Source organism: Rhinatrema bivittatum, chromosome 9 (genome assembly GCF_901001135.1).
Source record: "Rhinatrema bivittatum chromosome 9, aRhiBiv1.1, whole genome shotgun sequence".
Lineage (NCBI taxonomy): Eukaryota > Metazoa > Chordata > Amphibia > Gymnophiona > Rhinatrematidae > Rhinatrema > Rhinatrema bivittatum.
Window position 1 is genome coordinate 209950100 of NC_042623.1, and position 18032 is coordinate 209968131.

General features: G+C 44.6%; 1 protein-coding gene across 7 annotated transcripts in view; it reads right to left on the bottom strand.

Annotated features, from left to right (window-relative positions):
* The window catches only part of LOC115098864 (glutathione hydrolase-like YwrD proenzyme), a 121403-nt gene that overhangs the window by 66005 nt on the left and 37366 nt on the right, over positions 1 to 18032 (bottom strand). For all 7 annotated transcript variants that reach the window (XM_029615907.1, XM_029615909.1, XM_029615904.1 and 4 more), the window contains 2 exons: positions 1645 to 1732; positions 785 to 956 (listed from right to left, as the gene is read on the bottom strand). In XM_029615907.1, the coding sequence (XP_029471767.1) occupies positions 785 to 956; positions 1645 to 1732 (260 nt within the window). The remainder of the gene's footprint in view (positions 1 to 784; positions 957 to 1644; positions 1733 to 18032) is intronic.

The window sequence follows — 18032 nt, forward strand, 5'->3', positions numbered from 1 at the left end:
CTGCTATTTTAAAAGGCTCGCGTAATTTTACTCCTACTGATTATCTCATGTAATTGACATTAGGCTTGTCTATTGTGCAGTGTTGGCTGGGGTGGAGGTCTGCATGAACTGGGGGGAGGGAGGAAGCTGAAGAACCAGGAGGGTCTCAATGATCTAAAGAAGGATTGTGAAGTAATCGATAAACTGTTTCATTTTCAATTATGCATGCATGTTTTAAAATATGCTGACCTGCGTGCGTAAATCAGGTTTTAGAAAGTCCTACTTAACGCATACAATATACGAGCCTACACATGCTCAGTGCATTTTCAATGCATTGCACGTAGTCACGCCTAAGCATCTGTACACCTCCAGCTGCCACTCGCTGCCACCTGATACCCTTTCTTTTCTTTTTAAATCCCCATTACTTGCAGGAGAAGGCATCACTAGCATTACCTGCATTGAGGCAGCACAGGGCACCAGTATTCAGGCTGGGCACCGGCTAGAGCCTATGTGAAGAGTTTTGCATGAAAAGTGGTAATGGGACACTGAATGTTCTCTTTTTAGTACAGTATTAACAAATAACCCGTCTCAATGGCCCTAAGAAAATACTGTACCTAGCCAAAAAAATAATTTAAATTTAACCAGCAGCCAAGTACCTAAAGCTATCAAGTGAGCACGAGCCATTCCTCAAAAGACCACGTTTTAAGATAGGTCAAGGCACGGGCTTGCACTGCTATTAAAGGAAAGGGGAGAGAAATGAAGATAAACTATTAAAGGTAAAAAAAAAAAAAAAAAAGAATCTCACCTCTGCGTATCAATGAGCTCCGACCGCTTTCTGCAATGCGCTTTGGAAAGAATCTCCTGGGTTGGTACTGGCACGCAGCTCGGGTCAGCACAGAACCACAAGGTATCGGAGAAACTGAGCTTTACAGCTTCGACCAGAACATGTAGATAGTCAGCGCTGTTATGGTCCAAACCTACCAAAATAGCAAGGGAAAAGGCAGTAGAGGGAACGTTGAACAGAGACCTGGGCCTGTGGAAAGGGCCATAGAGGGAAGGCTCCAAAACAGAGAAAATAAATCCAAATATTTAGCATCAGACCAAGAACTAAGCTCCTCCCATGGTATCTTTTATCCTGAATAGCAGCACTTTGCAGATACACAGTGCACAAATTCTTCAGCCCAGCTACATCTAAAAGCATGACTTGTTTACTATGGTTTCAACTCTGTTTTTCAGGTGAAATTCTACAAAACAAAAACCCTATACCTTTTCCTCACAGACACCTTCGTTATAATGGTGTTCACTTCCAGTCCTCGAGGGTTGCAAACAGGCCTGCTTCTCAGGATATCACTAATGAATATGCATGAAACAGATTTGCATGCACACCACCTCAATTGTATGAAGTCTCCCTCATGCATATTTCATTTGGGGGTATCCGAAAAATGTGACCCATTTGTGGCCCTCGAGGCCCAGAAGCAAATCCCACTGCTTTAGTGCGCAGTCCCCTACGTTCAGCATCAGCCATTCCTACCGCAACTTTAGAATGCAAACTCTATTTCAATCCCAGCATTTAGCTTTTCAACAGAGTTTATTTATGCTCCACCCCTCCAGAATCAGCTCTAATTCACCACAGCATCTTCGCCAACGCCACGCAAAGCTTCATACCTCTGAGGTTAAAGTTTTCTATGATATTCAGAGCCATTAACGCTGTGATTCCTTGTCCGTTTGGAGGCATTTCCCAAACTTTCACACCCTAGAAAGTCAAGAAAAAAAACACTGAAGGCTTTTCAGTAAAGAGATTGTCCTGCTATTGGGATGATGGAATATAAACTGTGCACCAGTAATTAGATGAGATGGCACCGTCCTTATTTATTTAACCAATCCTGTATTTATAGTATGGCCAGCGTTTGACTTGCCCGTGTATTGCAAAAAGTTATTTTGCTTTCTTAAACGTCTATATTTTATGGCTCAGGACACTGGGCATGTACCTTAAAGGGGCAATTTTCAGACTCTCCGCTGAGGTGCAAGGTCTGTGGGTACAAGAGACTTTGTAACAAATTTTCGAAGGGAACGTACTTGTGCGTTTATTTTTCCATGGGTACAAAGGACTCAGTGAGATTGCACCTGCTCTCTGTGCAGGTGAAATTGCGACAGATTTGAAAATAGGACCTGGGAGCATTATTTTCCTTTCCCATTCCCAACCTAAACACTCTTCCGACGTGTCTCCCTGCAGTCGGAGTTAAAAATGAGCGCACAGTATGGAAGACCATGGGTGCTTTTAGGCAGATTGAGGGGGCGGCAATGTTCAGTCATTACCCACGTAAATCACTACCCAGACAAATGGCCGTAAAAACCCCCTATGAAGTTGTGAGGGAGTAGCTTTATCCCTTTAAAATAGCTTCGCCAAGCACAAATGAAGCTATTAATGGAATGCAGTGATCGTGCTCAAGAAAACAATGGGCTGAGTTTTAAAATCCTTACCCTGCTATATTCTATTACTGCTGCTAAGGAGATAGACACTTCAGTAACAGTAACCTGCAGGAAAAGAGTGCTGAGTGCATGAACGCTAACAGGACTTGGGAGTTGCTGTCCTTTGTAACCTGAGCTAAGGACCTTTCAGGAGTCTTCAAACATTTTGGATCCTGCACACTCCCAAATTTTCACGGCCATGGGGATTTTTTTTTTATTCACTAACAGATCGATACTGTAAGACCGCGGTAGAAACAGTGCGGCAATGTCAGGCGCACCCTTCCTCCCCGCACGCACAGTTCTCTTGACCTAGCGCCTGATACTCTCTTCTAATTGCATGCAAATGCATGCCGCGGCTGTGAAGCGATAGGGAAGGGTTATGCCCGCGCAACCCATTTTACTGTATAGGCGCTTAATACAGCGCCTATACAGTAACCTGGGTGCGCTGGTACCTGTCATTTCAAATGACATTTGGAATGACAGGCACCGGGAGGAGGGAGGCGGCGAAGCGACTTACTTCCTGCCTTTGGTTTTTTTGCTTTGCCGCTGTGTCTCACCTCCTCCCGGAGCAGGGCACGAAAGCAGTCTTGCTCCGGGAGGAGGTGAGACACAGCGGCAAGCAAAAAAAACCCAAAGGCGCGTGAGCCATCAGTAGCGGCGGCGTGTTCGATCGGGGGGGGGGGGGGGGGGGGGTGGGTACGTGTTCGATCGGGCGAATAGGCAGGTAGGCGACAGCGGTGGCGGCGCAGCAAAAAAAACCAAAGCGACAAAAGTAACTTACTTTTCCGGGGCAGCGGGGCAGCGGCAGCGGGATCGGGGGGGGGGGGGGGGGGTAGGCGGCGTGTTCGATCGGGCGAGCGGCCATCTTCGTCTTCGAAGATGGCCGCCTGCACGGGGAAAGCGTGCAATTGGCTGCTAAAGACGTGACGTCACGACGTTTGGCGTCACGGGGTGTGACATCACGTCTTCAGCGGCCAATTGCACGCTTTCCCCCGTGCAGGCGGCCATCTTTTTGTCTTCGTCGGGGGAGCTACTGATGGCTCAGAAAAGTTTTTTTTTCCCCACCTATCCGCCCGCCCGCCGGCTCCCTCTGCCTGGATGGATGCCCGTGCGAAATCAGGAAGAAGGGAGAAGGGACTACAGTAGCAGGCCCGAGCCTTGCTACTTTTTCATTTTTGGTTTTTTTTTGCTTCGGGAGGAGGGGACCGGACGGGCTGCAGGAGACCGGACTGGGGCTACACCGGAGACCGGATCGGAGACCGGACGGGACCAGGGCGGATAAGCAATGTTTTTTACACTACACTAACACCTACTAGGGGGAGGCGGTAAACTAACACGTTAAGGCCGCGGCAAAACAGCAGGTTACTGAGGAGATAGTATCAGCGCCCGTTACAGTATCGGAGGGGAATAGCTAATTCCTTCATTATACAGCTTTTTCGTTCATTTACATGCTGGGTGCGGAAAGGGTTATGTGTCTATTTTAGGAAGCGCTAAGGACGCGTGAAACTGGAGACTGTATCGCTGGATGGCCTTACTCGTCTGTATTGTGCGCTCCCAGCACGTTACAGACGGGGAATCTTTAACTGCACTTTACTGTATCGACCTGCTAATAAAGAATTTTCTCAAGTCAAACTGATCGGCCACACGTCCTTTTTAGTAAATTTCATGCATGGGTAGGAAACACGCTGGGTTTGAATCAAATCCAAACTTTTTTTCCACTTCAACATGGGTTGATAGGGGCAAGAGGCATACACTGGCCATTACAAACTTGTATTCATAACTACCTTGCCAGACCAAATACAGGATTCCCATTCTATTTATTTCTCACAAGTCATAAAATTAAGGCATGAGCAGGAGGGTTTGAAGTGGATATAATATCGCAGCACACCTCAAATTTGAGACAAAGGATGAAAGGGTAAGTGGAGGGTTGAAGCGCCAAGGAATCTGTGATTTGGCATGACTGAAGGTCAGTCTAATATTGATAAGGTTTCTCGACATTACCCGATTAGCTAGCTGAAGACAAGTGTGGCATCACAAACGAGCCACATCATATTCCCATCGCACAGCCGCTTTTCGTTCATCAGCATCCCGTGTCGCACTGACCCTTGGCCTTATGATTCAGAACTGTACGCCAGGTGTACAGTAGATCAACAGCGCATAATCTGTGTGGCTTCTACTGCATCATTTTATAGCCACTCGGTTCAAAGGTCAGCCCTTACAGTGTTTGCAACAATAAAAGTTTATTCTGCAGATAACATTATCTGTACTTTATATGTAGATTTTTAGACAAGTAAAGACTAATTTGCTTTTTAGCCTACCCTGCAAAGATCACCATATCCTGCCCACAATAACTGTTTGTTTAGTGACATAACCACAGCACATTTTTATTCTTACAGGTTTTTGCCCGATTCTTTTTACTTTTTAACTGTTTGTCTTTGTTTGGGCTTCCCCTGCATATCTATTTGCTCCAGTTATTAAGAATGTTAACGAGTTGCTTTAATATTGTACAGATATTTGTTTCTGCAACTTGTGCCCTTATTTTATGTTGCCTTCTATCTGTTTTGTTTTCTGTTATATTTAGGGATCTTTGTTTTCAGTTATTTTATTTTCCCTGGGAATTTATCAGTGTTTATTACCAAAATGGGAGATATCAGTGCATGAGAACAACTCATCATTTTTCCAAGTAAATATCATTTTTGGTTTTGTTTTAACAAACACTGATAATTTCCCGGGGAAAATAAAATAGAAGCTGAAAACAAAGAGTCCTAATTATATTGTATTTTTATTGTCTTCCTTGCTAAGAGTATGTTGGTATAATAGCGAATATGAAATGTGAAAATGCAAATACATAATAAAATCAACTGCCTGTGCTATTTCAGACATATAGGTGTGACTGTTTCTAGCTGCAAAGAGGAAGTGTAGTTTGAAAACTGAGCTGTTCCAAGTAATTTAAAAGTAAGATTAAGTTAATAGAAAAATATCCTTAGACATAGCACTGAACTATCTTAGCTTTTCAAACCTAGAAATGTGAAAAAAATGCACCTGGCCAAAAGCTAAACTAGCTGCTTATCTTGCTATACTGGGAAGACCCTGCTTGACACACCCTTGCCAGTCCAAACAGTCTTCTTAGACCTTGCTCGTGGAAATGCTGTCTGACTGGCCTGCGATTCCTGCTCAGTGCCTGACTTCGGATCCTCACCAGATTCCTCACCCACAACTGGGCCCACGTCTCGGCCTGCCTGTACCCTCAGGTACTCCACAGATTGCCGTGGCCTGCACCTGCGGGCTCAGCTTGTGAGTTAATTGCAAGCTACAGCTTACGCAGATCCTTGGCCTCCTCCTTGTTCTCCCTTGAAGGGAAGCCCCTGTGATACCTGACATAGGCCTTTCAGTTTGTCTCAATCACTTTACAGTTACAGACAGGACAGCCAGTCGAGCCTGCTAAAATAATCTTTAATTTCTTGACGACTGACAATGTACCAGCAAATCCTTAAGATATTTTGGTCCCATCTGATTTAAGCATTTGAAAATTATGGACAGAATCTGGAAATCACCTTATTCTCTTTTGGAAGCCAATGCAGCTCCCTGGGCTGAAAATACCAAATAAGGTCCCAGAATCTACATCTCAGTTTCTTAAAGTTCAGTCTTCCCAAGTTATTTTGCTGTTTGAATGTTCATGATTCCTGAGCAGGAGGAAGAATAATCTTCAAGACCCTGTAGAGATTGCTTTAAATCAGACCCCATTATAAAGTCCACTGTAAACAGCACTGATGTTCACTCATACATAGACAGCAGCAATAATCACGCAGAGACAGAAAGGTTGTTGGAAAGATGCGTACAGTAAGTGGTGGGGAGGAGATTGGCCACTTCAGGGGTGGGACAGGGGTTCAGATACTTCAAGGAGTGAAGGGTAGCAGAGAGTCTGGGTTAGTGGTTCCCTCATGTCAGGTCTCCTACACCCTTCCCTAACCAAGCCCATGTATCTGGCAGGGGCTAAATGCAGAGCACTGCCATTCTGTTTAACAAAGATATTTTACTGTGTCAGTGTTCTGCATCTCATTAATTTAGAACAATACATGATAAACAGCAGTTTAAGACAGGCATTGCAATCAGCAGATAGAACACATTATCGGCTGGTTTTATTACCTGTTAGTATATAGGTTCCTCAGTGGTACTCAAACTAATCCTTGGTCCCATTCTAACCAATTGGGTTTTCAGGATAACCCTAATGAATATGCCTGAGACGTATCTGCATATACCGAGGGCAGTACACGCAAATATTTCTCATGCATATTCATTAGGGTATTCTTGAGAACTCAACTGACTGTGGGATGGAAAAGAGGAGGTCTCAAGGAGCAGTCTGAGCAACATCACTTTAGACTGTAAAGTCTTTGGAGCAGGAACATGTCAACCAGGTGAATGATCCTGGTCAGTGCTGTGTATACTAACCACACAATAGCAATAACCACTTTTTTGTTTTTTAACCAAACTCCTACACACACACACACACAAACATTGCGTGTATGTTTCATCTGTATCAAGTACTAAATCCTGCAGTAGATACTGTAATTATACTTCTAAACGTAGTACTAAAAATGGATCTGTAAGGTGTGTTCTCCCATGACGAGCTGACTCACTCCACTGTGGACAGAAATAGATCTACGATGGCCTCCAGGACTTAGGCAGTGCTGAACAGGGATGCAGCTTGCATTGCTCAGTTCTGGGCACCTGGAAGTAAAGCAGCAGCAGCAGAATGCCAGGGACTGCAGGGCTCAGGGGAAGGCTCACAGGGTAGAGAGCCGTTTATCAGAATCATCAGATATCAAAGCGGCTTACAAAATAAAAGACATCAACAGCAGAGAAAAAACACATAGACAGATGAAAATGCAAACATTGCATCACTGATATAACAACCTCTCACTCTACCAGGAGTAGAAGAACCTGCCCATTAAATTCAACTGCAGGCAAAGGGAGAAAAAGACCACAACTAATTCTGAAGTTTGCAACATAAGGGCTCTGTCTAATTCCTAAAACCATGCTTGAATATTTTTACATGCAGGCCACTAGACTAAGGGCTATGGTTTATACTGGGGCACTTTCCAGTTACTGGGAGGTTCTGGGAGCTGTGCTTGGAGCTCCTTCCCACAAAGGGATGGGGGTTTTGTTGAAGTCTATTTGAGTTGCTTGGAGCACTTGCAGGAGTAGAGGCCCAGGCCCTCACGAGTCAGGAGTCTGTACTTGCGAGGCTGAGGTTTGCAGCCTCAGATCGGACTCTGAGGGTTTCCAGAGAGTGGAAGTATTGAAGAAGCCAAGGAGGGCTTTCAAGTAGATACAGATAGGACTGGTCAGTCATCAGGGATATTTTGTCTGCTTTGGGAAGCCCACAGCCTGGGACAGAGATTTTGTAGGCGGAGACGTTTCCAATGCTGCACTTGGGGTCCTACAGGAATAAGGGGCTTTGGTAAGGTTGGACTGGGGGAACCCCCTTTGAAGTGACTGTGAGTTACCTCAGTGACGTGATTTGTGATTGAAAGGAGAAGCTGGCCGGGGTGGGGGTGGGGGGGTTCTTGCTCTAGCCTGACTTTGATTTTTTGGACTTCTTAAATAAACTCCATCCTTGTCTTACGACAACAACACAGAGTGTGGACGGTGTGCGACTCTCCTTGGACCCTGTAGCTTTTGTGCCATCCCCCAGGGGAACAATCCTGGTTCCGGGTCCTCAGAAAGGTCTTCTCCGACCCCTGCAGCTGCCGAAGGAAGGGGTGAGAGGTTACGTGCAGAATATTCCATCATTTAATTCCAGTCTTGCATCCAGAGGGACAGCGCTCCATAATATAGGGACTTGGTAAGGAAAGGTAGCGCAGCTTGTCCCCTCTAACCTAATCTCAGATGGAGATGGGACCCGCCTCTATGCCACCAGTTCAAATCTGAGCGCAGGTGGTCTTTGTGAAACAAGATGGTGGTCTCAGGCCAATTCCAGGAGCAGAGTTGGTGCTAGCTTGCTTGCTGCCCTATGCAAACAATTACTGTGCGGCCCCCCCAGCTTAATTTGTATTATTTTTCCAATCAGATCCAATGCAAGGGTATTAGGCACCTTAGGTGAACCTTATAGCCTTGCACCATGTCCTCTCACCCAGCCCTGCACTGCTGGGGTGCCAACCCTGCAAAAAAGACACTGGGAATTCATATGGTATTAGGCCTACTGTAAAGCATTTTGGGTGTAGGTTTCACCTTCAGAAAGCCATTAATCAACTAAATTACAATATAGCAAACCTCCCATACCAAAACAGCACTAACTGCCAGTACTCAGACAGTAACAACCCTACCTATGAAAAGGCAACACTGCAAATATTACACCAGGCCCTAAGCACTAATGTGCTTCCTATTAGGAAAACAGAGCAAGCCATGCTGCTAGTTTCCCCGCACAGAAATTACATACTAACATACTACCTTACCTTGGTCACACATGCAAAATACAGGCACATCTTCATAAAATACAGATTAAAATGACCATATAATATACATAGAAGAAATACACAGACAAAAATTCATCAGGAAACTACAAACCAGACTCTATATGCAGTGCAAAAATGGAAAAACAGAAACACCACCATTCCTCATAAAACATTAAACAATAAAATCTAGAAATATAAAACATAACAGTAAAACCATACTAATAAAAGGATACATGTTTCAAAACAGAACATCCAATAATTAGAAATATATAATTTTTTTTTAATTTCCCAAAACAGCAGACATCAAATAATTTCCAATAATTAAAACTAAAACAAATTTTTAAAAATCGCCTGTTCTTCATGCCTGAGAACGTCTTATTTCCAGTCACTATTTGATTGTCATGAATTAGTATGGTTTGGGGGATGGTGGTGGTGAGGGATACAAAAACTGTCTCCGCTCTCTCTCATATATACACACACTCTCTAACACGCATGTTCATTCTCTCACAAACTCACATACTCCCTCTCAGACATACATATATGTGCTCACAAACACATTCCCTCTCTTTTTCACAATCATACATATGCCCAAATACACTTCTCACTCATGCATGCTTTCTCTCTCTCTTACCACACCCTCACATATATACATACACACTCTTCCCATCACACACACACACTGCTTCTTTCTGTCACACACACATGCTCTCTCATTCACGAACTCACACTTGCTCTCTCTCACACACACACGCTGACTCCCTCGCTCAAACACACATGCTGAGTCTCTCATTCATCTTGGAACCTCTCTCCTTCCTTGCTTCAGCTGGTGGCCTTGCAAAGGCCTCTCTCTTGCCTTCCTTTTTTTCAGCCAAAAGCTGAATGGGCTCTGCCAGTGGCCCTGGGATCTTTCTCTCTCTCTCACTTTCTTTTCTCCTGTCATGGCCCTACCAGTTCTTTCCCTCTCTGTGCAATTGCTCGTATTTTTGTCACTGAGAGAGCAGGATACAATCAACAGTGTCTCTATTAACACTGGGTTCCTACTCTGTCAAATTTTAAATGTGGTGTGAAAACGAGGACAACATTTATCAAAACCAAAGGAGGCGAACTGCAGAGGTTGTTTCCTAAAAATGCAGTGCCTGATCCATGAGCTTCAAACCAAGGCCATGCACAAAGTGAATTTTTAATTTTGTGACTATTCTGAGAATCCATTAGTGTTCACAAATAGTTTACAAAAATATTTGCTGTTTTCTAAAGAAATATAAAACCCAGTGAATAAGAAAATAATCACCATTTTCATACATCTTTGTTGATTTTCTAAAACAAAAAAATCAAAAAGAATAAAGACTGCAGTACTGATTTTTGGGTTTGTCTTCCCTGTCCAGCATGAGAAATACAAACCTTGCCTCTGGGCCAGATCAACTACACCCTCTAATACTTATCATTTTACAGTGCTACTGGACATATGCAGCCCTGTAAAATGAAGGTAAGTATTCCAGTATGATAATTCCATGCCCCAAAGAGCTTACAATCAGGAGCGGTAACTTTCAAACTAGCATGCGTGCGCACATTTGCACATATCCCCAATTTTACCAGAGACAGGTCCTCAAACCCCCCCCTTCCCCCAGTTTCATAGCCTTCACTCCTCCCAGTTAGCCCCAACTTTTAAATCCCTGAAGAGCTGCCTAGTTTTTTTTTTTATTTTTTAGCTTACACATCATCCACAGCAGAAGTAAAGTTACACAGCACGAGCCGGGTTGCATAAGTATTTATGCGCACATCTCAGGTTCACGCCCATGAATTGCCCATGCCCTGCTCCTGTTTGAAAACTTTCGAGGTGTGCATGCTGCGGGTGTATCTCGCCAGTTTCTAAAATCTGCTCGGTGCGTGCGAGCCCAACTTATTCGCACATCCTCTAATTAATGCATGCACCTCTAAGTGGATACCCAAGACAGCAGAAGATAAGGTGTCCTTGCCCAAGGAGTTTTGGTGGGAGAAATAGGATTTGAAGCCTAGATTCCCTGGTTTTCAGTCCAGTGCTCTAATCACCAGGCTGCTCATCCTCCTTTCCTCCACCATCTGTTTGACCATTTTTACTGAAGTGAAATCAGAGGCCGATGCTTTGCTACTGAACAGGCATCAGAACCTCTGTCATTTTATGAGCTCATCAGAGGGCTACTTGTATTTGTGAAAGAAGCTTTCAGGGAATCCAGAATAAGGAAGAAACTTGCATTTTTAGAGCACTAGCAGGTTGCTCCTGTTCATTAATGATAGTTGGGTGAGTTCCCAAATTTCTTTTCTGTTTGCCAGTGATGAATCCCTAATTTCTCCAGCAAACATTATTATATTTAACGGTGACAAATGCCTGAGTCCTGCAGGAAGCTCTGCCTCATATATAAGGTTAAATACTTTATTCATCCATAATGTGGCATTCTGTGTTCTAGGAACAATAACTTTAATTTCTACCAAGAGGTGCGCCTACATTTTTGGGATGTGAATCCTTTATTCAGTCTATTGAGAGATGACTCTTTTCTACTTGCGAGAGACTGGCAGAAATCCAGTGGATGTGTTGTTTTGGCCTTACTTATTACAAAATTCATCGAGCATGAGTAGGTCCAAAATGTGGTGAAAAGATTTACCAGGAAGAATACGGGATAACACTGTGGTGAGGACAGTGCTCTGAATCATTTACCTGGATAAGTAATTATTTAGCTGGATAAAGTGGGCTGGCGGTCCCCTTCTCCCCACCCAGAGGCACACTTAGCCTGGGGGAGTAACGTCTGCACGCAGAATTGCATTTTCAAACCTGCACGTGTAATTCCCCGCATCGCTTCCCCTTCCCCCTTCAATTTCTCCCCCCATCGGGACTTTGGTGCTCGCACATCTGTAATGCATGATGTTATTCTTTGGAAATTGCTGGCCAGGTCTGCGGTGACTTTCCATCTAGACAGATTATTGAAAATTCCCCCTCTCCCCCATGCTATAGAGGACTGTTTTGCCCTCTCCTTGTCTCTCCTAACAAGAGGTCCCTCCAGCCGTGTATCCTGTAGCCTTTTTCTTTTACCTGCACTCGTCACAAAGCTTGGTGCAATACGCAATTGTTGTCTAGCAGGAGAAAATCCATGCTCCTTTCAGATCCCCCCCCCCCAAAAACCTTAACCAACCAGCAGGCAGGTTTGCCAGAAAAGCCAAAACACTAAACCCCTGGGAAGGGAGGTGAGGGGCAAGAAGCATTCTTACACTGTCAGATGTGCAGGCAGTAATCTTCACTGACGTAGGTGTGATTCTTAAGATTAAGGAGTTAATATAGACCCTGAGGACCTGCTCTGCTTCAGCAGGTTTTTATAGTCGCAAATAAGGCCCGCTCATGGTAGTCTTAACTAAATCTCTAACCCCGCTAACTGTGCCTACCATATGGGCCGATACAGAAAAACCCATGGGAGAGCCGGCGAGCGCCCGCTCTCCCGACGTGCGCCTAGGCCACTCTCCTGGGCGCGCGATTCAAAAAGAAAAAATATGCAAATGAGAGCCCGCGGTAAAAGGAGAAGCAGCGGCTATCAGCGGGTTTGACAGCCGATGCTCAATTTTACCGGTGTCGGTTCTCAAACCCACTGACAGCCACGGGTTCAGAAAATGGACGCCGGCAAAATTGAGAGTCCGTCTTCTAACCCGCGGGCAGATTTTAATTATTTTTTTTTAATTTTGGGGCCTCTGACTTAATATCGCTATGATATTAAGTCGGAGGGTGTACAGAAAAGCAGTTTTTTCTGCTTTTCTGTACACTTGCCCGGTGCTGGCTGAAATTAACGCCTGCCAAAGGCAGGCGTTAATTTGTAAAAGTAAAATGTGCGGCTTAGCTGCACATTTTACTTTCTGTATCACGCAGGAATAACTAATAGGGCCATCAACATGCATTTGCATGTTGCGGGCGCTATTAGTTTCGGGGGGTGGGGGGGGTTGGCCGCACGTTTTCCCACACGCTATTACCCCTTACTGTCAGGTCTATCCAGTAACGAGCGGTAGGAAGAGCTGCGTTAGTGCCCGGCGCACCCGCGGTTGCCGCACGCACAGTGCAGCTCACCTACCGCTCGATCCTGTATGTAAATAACTTGCAAATGCAAGCTGCGTCTAAGAAGCGACCGTGAAGCGTTATGCCCGCGCAACCCATTTTACTGTATAGAGCGCCTATACAGTATCCTGGGTGCGCAGGCCTAACGTTTCACGGCCACGCTGGTATCTGTCATTTCAAATGTCATTTGAATTGACAGATACCAGGAAGTCGGGATTGCCAGCTCCCCTCCGGACATCGTGGCTTCCCCCGTGCCAGTCTCCTCTCCCCTCCTCCCGAAGCAGGGCGCGAAAAGCAGCCTTGCTCCGGGAGGAGGGAAGAAGGGATTGGCAGTACGAAGCGGCGAAGCGGCTTACTTTTTGCACCCCCCTCCGGACATCGGACGACCTCTCCTGCCTCCAGCTGCTCGCGAAGATGGACGCCTGCACGGCCGCTGAAGACGTGACGTCACGACGTTTGGCGTCACGGCATGTGACGTCATGTCTTCAGCGGCCGTGCAGGCATCCATCTTCGCGAGCGGCTGGAGTCAGGAGAGGTCGTCCGATGTCCGGAGGGGTTGCAAAAAGTAAGTTGCTTCGCCGCTTTACGCTGCCAGTCCTTTCTTCCCTCCTCCCGGAGCAAGGCTGCTTTTCGCACCCTGCTTCGGGAGGAGTGGAGAGGGGGACTGGCACGGGGGAAGCCACGATGTCCGGAGGGGGCTGCAAAAAGTATAGGCATCTTCCTACCCATCCAAAGGGCTTCAGGGTTTGAAGGATTAACTGTTAGTTTATGGGTACAAAGCCACTTCACAATAAGATCCAGATATTTGTGAAATTTCAAAATTGCCTTTAGACAGACCAAATTAATATATGCAATGACAAGTATGCCACTGGCAAAAATCAAACAATGGTACCCATTGTCCTGGATTCATTTCTATAAGCTTGAATGCTATTTCTCATATACTGTGTGTGATAATTTGCCATTGAACAAAGTAGACCAGGACAGCTTTCTACAGAAATCTAGCTTCTAAGTTAAGAAGCACTCATAAAGAATGTCTCTAACAGGCTGTAGAAGGCAGATCAGTGTGTTTTGGAATGCTAGCTACAGGAAAACCATAACTGGAGATAGGTATTTTTTTTTGTTATATGAAAGTTTGGGCTAGTACCCAATTGCAAATGTAAAATAAACTATTTAATTTGAACAGTACATCTGTTTGGGCTTCTCGATCATGAAATATGGAGAACAGAAAGATTCCAAAGGAGTTGTCAGGCCATGTCATAAGAAGTGACTTAAAGCTTCGCCGCTTTACACTGTCGCCGAGCGTAGGATTGCCCATCCTCTCCCCTCTCTCTCTTGCAACTTTTTTTTTCGCTTTTTTTTTGCTTTGGGAGGAGGGGAGAGGACTGGGGCTGCCCCGGAGACCAGCACCCATGGACGCGGCCAGGGCAGGTGAGCGGGGGCTGGGGGAAAGCTTGCCGCCTACCCTTTCCCCTGCCTCTAACGCAGGGGTAAGGGTGGGCAGTAAGTTAGCAGGTTAAACGCGCGGCAAAATGGCAGGGTAAAATAGCGATAGTCGGGGCGCGAGTTACTGGATGGTAGGGAATAGCTAATTCGCTCGTTTGCATGCAATATACATGCCGCGTGCGGAAGGGGTTGCCCGGGGATTTTAGGACGCGGTAAGGGTAGGTTAAAGGGGGTTGTGGATCGCAGGAAGGGCTAACGCGGGTTAGGAGCGGGGTAAACGCGGCCGCACTTTACTGGATAGACCTGTGTATAAGGGGTAAAAATAGCGCGTAAAAAACGCGCGTCCAACCGGGGGCTAACAGTGCACTCGGCCTGAGCGCACTTTATTGCATCGGCCCGATAGACAGGTAAAGGTGAAACAGAGTTTTACAAACTTTCACATTCATAAATCAACTTACAAATTCTATTGTTACAAATTCTACAGGGGAACAATTCAAAGAATGACTCCTTATAGATTCATCCATGTCAGTACAGGAACACATCCACAAATTAATATTTACTTGGCTAAGCAGGCAAATACAAACACTTGCAATTCAATCCCAGAGGGAGACGCACTCTGAATAATGATGAATTGCAGACAAATGAGAGTAGAATTAAGAACATTATACCTAACCCACTCCATTAACAGCCTCATTATCCCTTTACTGAGATTATTATTATTATTTTTAATTTTTATATACCGAGGTTCTTATAGAGACTATAAATCACTCCGGTTTACATATAACGATAAACTGCCCAACAGAGATAAGGGGGCTTTACATAGAACAGTGGTACATATGGAACATTATAACTGGATGACAATTTAACATAATGATAATAAATAATATAGAATAGTTTTACTTGTAATTAATAAAAAATAAAATTATGTAATATAAACTGTATAATTTAAATATTTAACTTGGATATAGTGACATATTAACCATGCCAAATATAAATAATAAGATAAAATGAATTTTGAACTTAGAAATTGTAGTCCAGTTGCAGAGGAAAATATAAATAAGATTAATTTTTAGAACTCAAAGATTGTTGTCCAGTTGCAGAGACCTGAAGGTAGGACTTGGTATGGTGACCATAATTAGGGGATACTTCTTATTTGGAAGACTTTCCGTCTTGGTAGGATTGTGAGTCTGGGAAGGCTTGTTGGAAAAGAAGAGTCTTTAGCCTTTTTTTGAACTCTTGATGATTGGGTTCAAGTCTTAGATTTGGGGGGAGCATGTTCCACTGGTGGGGGCCTGCTAAGGATAGCGCTCTTTTGCTCAGAGATGATTTTACTTGTTGGGCATGCAGTGATCCTTTGTAAGCGCTTCTGATAGGTCTGGAAGATGTGTGCGGTTGGAGTTGAAAGCTTAACGTGATGGGAGCTATTTTGTTTGTCGCTTTGTGGATGATTGTGAGTACCTTATAGAGTATCCTTTGTTTAATGGGAAGCCAATGTAGATTACTAAGGATTGGGGTGATGTGATCTTTTTTGTTAGTGCTTGTTAGAATTCTGGCAGCAGAATTCTGTACCATCTGTAATGGTTTGATAGACCTAGTAGCAGGGAGTTGCAATAGTCGAGCTTTGATAATATTATGGACTGAAGTACTAGCCTGAAGTCGGAGAAATAAAGGAGGGGTTTAAGTTTTTTGAGGACTTGCAGTTTGTAAAAGCAGTCCTTCGTGGTATTGTTTACGAACTTTTTTAGGTTAAGATGATTGTCAAGCCATGCTCCAAGGTTTCTGACGTCCGGTGAGAACATGTTATTAGCGTTTGGTAGAGAGAAGCTAGAAGAGATTGTGAGTGGATCCTGAGAGACAATGAGCATTTCGGTTTTATTGGCATTCAATACTAGGTTGAGGCTTGAGAGTAATTCCTTAATGGGCTGTAGGCATTCGTTCCAGTAAGTGATGGTTTTTTGAAGGGATTCTGTAATCGGGAGAAGGATTTGAATGTCGTCTGCATAGAGGTAATGGGTAAGCTTGAGGTTTGAGAGTAGGTGGCAGAGAGGGAGGAGGTAGATATTGAATAGGGTGGGAGAAAGTGAGGATCCTTGCGGGACTCCTTGCTCTGTAAGGATTGGATGCGATTCTTAGTTGTTTATCCTTACTTTGTAGAATCTGTTGCTTAGGAAGGAGTGAAACCATTTGAGAGCTGTGCCTTTGATCCCTATATTAGTTAGTTGGTCTATAAGTGTAGTATGTTTTACCGTATCAAACGCCGCAGAAAGATCAAGTAGAACCAGCAGGTAAGATTGTTTTTTCTCCAGGTTCACGAGGATGGTATCAGTGAGCGATAATAAGAGAGATTCGGTGTTTAGTCGTTTTCGGAAGCCATATTGAGCTGGGGATAGAATGTTATGATCTTCCAGATATTCTGACAGTTGCTTGTTGACAATTTTTTCCATCAGTTTGGCGATGAGTGGTAAGTTTGCAATCGGTCGGAAGTTAGCTGGGTCTGATGGAGAAGCATTTGGTTTCTTCAGTAACGGTTTCAGGATTGCCAATTTTAACTGGTTAGGAACTGAGCCTTGAGACAGGGATGTGTTGATAATTTCTGCTATTGGTTTTGAGATGGTGTTTGGTATGGCAATGAGGAGATTTGTTGGTAATGGGTCTGATGGGTGTGAGGATGGTTTTAGTTTTTTGAGTGTATTTTCGATCTCCAGTGAAGAAGTGAGCTCGAATGAGTCCAAGCTTGTGTTTTGTTGCGGCACTGTTGTTAGATGGTGTGTTAAGGTGGGGCTATTGGATGTAATTGAATGCAAGATGCAAGATCACTTACCTAATGTCATCAGCATCTGGAACTGGGTGGGGGGAAACTGCACTGAGCATTTGCAGGCCATGATGGAAGTGAAAACAAAGGGCAAAAAAAAAACAAAACTGAAAACGACTGCCCAAATTTCAAGCCCCACACAATCTCATTTGCATACTCTCTGAAACACTCATTTACCTGAATCCCATTGAAATGAACAGGGAAAATAACAGCACTTAAAACACATGAAAAAAAATATCATGACAGCCAGAAAACAAAGTTGCCAATGCTTTAATTTGCTGCAAGGCCTGCATGCAGAGAGGCGTGAACAAACGCCCCTGTTTCACATCTACACAATCTTTAGCAACACAACCTTCCGTCACAGCTCTCCTTTACAAGAAGGCACGGCCCTTCAATTGATACAAGGAGCACACCTTTCCCTTTCACATGCCAAGTTGTTCCCAATACCCTTCCACGGTGGCCAGGGACACCACACCGGCCAACCGAGCCTCCTTTCTCTCTCTCTCGTTCAAAAGGGCTCCATCGACAACCTTCTGCCAACAGCACTTTTGCCAGAATACAGGGGGAGGCTGCCTTCATCCATCTCACTGCAGCAGCATTCTCAAAGCTTCCTCAGCACAGCTGGCGCACACATTACGCCCGATGGTGGCATCCAGCTCAGAACGCCCTGCACACCTCTTGCTCTCACTTCTAGGGGCGACCATGCCGCAAAACAATTACTAGGCATAGCTTGCAAAAGCACCTGCTGTATGGGGCGTCGCAGAGCTGCATTTTTCGTGTGACATGTCCTTGTCTTTTTCTTGGTTTC